Source organism: Solanum tuberosum, unplaced genomic scaffold, assembly GCF_000226075.1.
Source record: "Solanum tuberosum cultivar DM 1-3 516 R44 unplaced genomic scaffold, SolTub_3.0 scf00049, whole genome shotgun sequence".
NCBI classification, from domain to species: domain Eukaryota; kingdom Viridiplantae; phylum Streptophyta; class Magnoliopsida; order Solanales; family Solanaceae; genus Solanum; species Solanum tuberosum.
The window spans coordinates 1,120,915-1,124,304 of record NW_006238974.1 but is presented as its reverse complement, the minus strand read 5'-3'; the positions used below and the strand labels follow the sequence as shown (position 1 = coordinate 1,124,304).

Genomic DNA, 3,390 nt, shown 5'->3' with positions numbered 1-3,390 from the left:
GAAAGAAAGCATGAGTGAAAAGCTAAGGATATCCTGAAGAAAACCTTCAAGTTCTGAGAGAGACATTCTAACTATTTTTCTTTGTATATGGAGTTCTTTTCTGTAATTTTTCTAAGTTTACACTTTTTGTTGTTCAAGTTTGGTATGTCAACATATTGGCAGGAAATATTATATTTGCGTCTTTCTTTGCGATATGAAAGTATACAACAATTCAGTAACTGAACAAGTAGCTAAAGTCCACTAGAAAGTGCAATCTTAGAGTTCAACTTAGTTGTGTAAAACAAATTGTAACAAGTTGTGCGCATATTTTGATTTTTATTTTACTTTATTTTTCAAAATCTTATTTTTATGTATACTATAAGGTATGGCACGTAGTAAGAAATGGATACAACTTGTTGACAATCGATTTGATGAAATATACTTAGACGGTGTGCAGAAGCTTTTGAATTATGCCTTTGAAAGAACAGGAGAAGAAAATAAAATACGATGTCCATGTATCAAAAATGTTTCAATACAATTTTAGGAACTCGTAAAACAGTTAAGACACATTTGCTAGTGTATGGAATAATTCGAAACTATACTTTTTGGTTTCATTATGGAGAACGTTTGGGTGAGCCAGAATCAGATACAAAATCTAATGATGAAGCTGGTGATGCAATAGAAGAATGTGAGAGTGATAATGAAGTAGAAGAATTGTTGAGAGATTTATATCCTAATCATCATGGAGGAAGTACACACATAGATTGTGATGATTTACTTGTGGAAGAACCAAATGTTGAAGCAAAATTTTTTTACAGCCTATTGAAGGATTTCGAGCAGCCACTATACCAAAATTCAAAAGCTTCAAAGCTTTCCTCTTTGATCAAATTACTTCATATCAAAAGTATGAGTCGTTGGAGTAATGCGTCATTTGCAATGTTATTGAAAATATTGAAAGAGGAGTTGTTGCCTGATGGCGCTGTTTTGCCAAACTCATATTATGAGGCGAAGAAGATAATTAAAGAACTTGGGATTTCTTATAACAAAATTAATGTTTGTACTAATGATTGCAAGTTATATTCGAAGGAGGATAGCTTACTCGATTCTTGCAAAGTTTGTGGTGCGTCCAAATGGAAAATAAATACACATAGTGGGGAAACAAGTAATAAGAAAGGTAAAAAGATAGCTTTAAAGAGCTTACGCTATTTTCCCTTCAAGCCTAGACTTCAGAGGTTGTTTATGTCTACAAAGACATCTACTCTAATGACATGGCATAAGGATGAAAGAGTTTATGATAGAATAATGAGTCACCCAGCTGATTCAATGGCATGGAAGTCATTTGATGAACTTCATCCTTCATTTGCACTTGACCCTCATAATTTTTTACTTCGACTTGCTACTGATGGATTCCAACCATTTTGGAATTCAAAAACCTCACATTGCATTTGGCCTGTGGTTTTTATTCCTTATAATTTACCACCTTGGTTGTGTATGATACAAGAAAATTTCATTTTGTCAATGATTATTCCTGGTCCAAATGGTCCTAGAGATGCAATACATACATATCTCCAGCCATTAATAGAGGAATTGAAGGAGTTATGGGAAGTTGGTGTTGAGACTTCTGATACATCAACTAGACAAAATTTTAAGATGCAGGCTTCTTTGTTATGGACCATCAATGACTTTCCAGTATATGAAAACTTATCTGGGTGGAGTACAAAAGGAAAATTGGCATGTCCATGTTGCAATAAAGATAATTCTTCAATTCGATTGGCTAATTGTAAGAAGCGGTGTTTTATGGGTCATCGGCGTTACATTCCTCATAGTGATAAATGGAGGAATGAGACGAAGACATTTGATGAAAACAAAGAGGAAAGTCCCGCACCCAAAATACGTTCTGGTATTGAGATATTTGATAAAGTGCAAGATCTTGAAGGGCTTCCGTTATCAAAAGATCCAAAGAAAAGGAAGAAGATTTCACATGAAAAATGGCAGGATAATTGGAACAAGAAAAGCATCTTTTTTGAACTTCCATATTGGAATTGTCTCCTGTTGCGACACAATTTGGATGTTATGCATATTGAAAAGAATATATGTGATAATATTATGGGTACAATAATGAGTGTCAAAGGAAAGACCAAGGACACAATTAAAACACGGTTAAACTTGCAGGAAATTAACATTAGGTCGGACATGCATCCAATTCAAAATAGGGAGAAAATTGAATTTCCCACTCCATGCTACATATTGTCTCCTGAAGATAAGCACAAATTATGCCTTTTCTTAAAAAATCCAAGGGTTCCTGATGGGTTTTCATCTAATATTTCTCAATGTGTGAACCTAAAAGATCACAAGATATTTGGATTGAAAAGTCATTATTGTCATGTTCTTCTTCAACATTTACTCCTTCTTGCACTTTGTGGTATGATGTCTAAAGAAGTGTGTAAACCACTTCTTGATTTATCAATCTTTTTTAGTGTTCTTGGATCAAAGGAGTTGAAAATTGATAACTTGAATCATATTGAAGCTCAAATTCCCATAACACTTTGCAAGTTAGAAAAGGTCTTCCCTCCTTCATTTTTTGATGTCATGGTGCACTTACCTATTCATTTAGCTAGTGAAGCTAAGGTTGCTGGACCAATTCACTATCGGTGGATGTATCTTGTGGAACGATGGTTGTATTTTTTGAAATCTCTCATTGGTAATAGGGCATGTCCTGAAGGTTGTATTGTAGAAGGCTATATTGCAATTGAATGCATGACCTTACGTTCGAGGTATCTGCATAGAATTGACACAAATATCAATCAACCTGAATGAAATTTGGATGGTGGTTTAAAAAAATGTAGTGTAGGCTTATCTATATTATGTCAACCCGGAAGAACTCTAGGAGCTAAACCTCCATGTGATGTTGAAGCAGATGAATTAGAATAAGCATATATATACACACTGAGGAATTGTGATGAAGTCTTACCATTTCTCGAGTATGTAGAGTTCTTTCATATCATCCTATTATTATCATTTCCTTTAGGATAATTTCCTTTCTATAAGAGATTTATGGTTCACTTTAATTTCGTAGAGAGTTTGCACAAACTCATGAGAATTCTCGACACTTGTCTGATGCAAAATGGAACCGACAATTTATTGAATGGTTTATAGATAGGGTGAGTAATACATAAACATCAAATTTGATATTTAAATATGTTAATACTAATTCTAAAATAATCAATCTAATATTGTTAATAGGTCGCACAATTGCACAAAGGAGATGATAGTCGTATGATGGAAGATCTCCTGTCACTTTCACGCGGTCCTACACAATATCTTAGGCGTTCTAATGGTTATGTTGTTAATGGATATAGATTTCATGTAGAAGATTATGATAAAAAGTTAAGGACTCAAAGTTGTAGCGTT

The 3,390-nt window shown here is 33.9% G+C and overlaps 1 protein-coding gene across 1 annotated transcript; it reads left to right on the top strand.

Moving 5' to 3' along the window:
- The first annotated feature begins 486 nt into the window (after window positions 1–486).
- On the top strand, window positions 487–2,796 carry LOC107059950 (uncharacterized). Its single transcript, XM_015307064.1, has one exon. The coding sequence runs from the start codon at window positions 487–489 to the stop codon at window positions 2,794–2,796; it is 2,310 nt and encodes a 769-aa protein (XP_015162550.1).
- The last annotated feature ends 594 nt before the right edge of the window (window positions 2,797–3,390 follow it).

Bases quoted from the DNA above. Each gene is read 5' to 3' on its own strand.
- LOC107059950 (XM_015307064.1), top strand. From the start codon at position 487: ATGTCCATGTATCAAAAATGTTTCAATACAATTTTAGGAACTCGTAAA.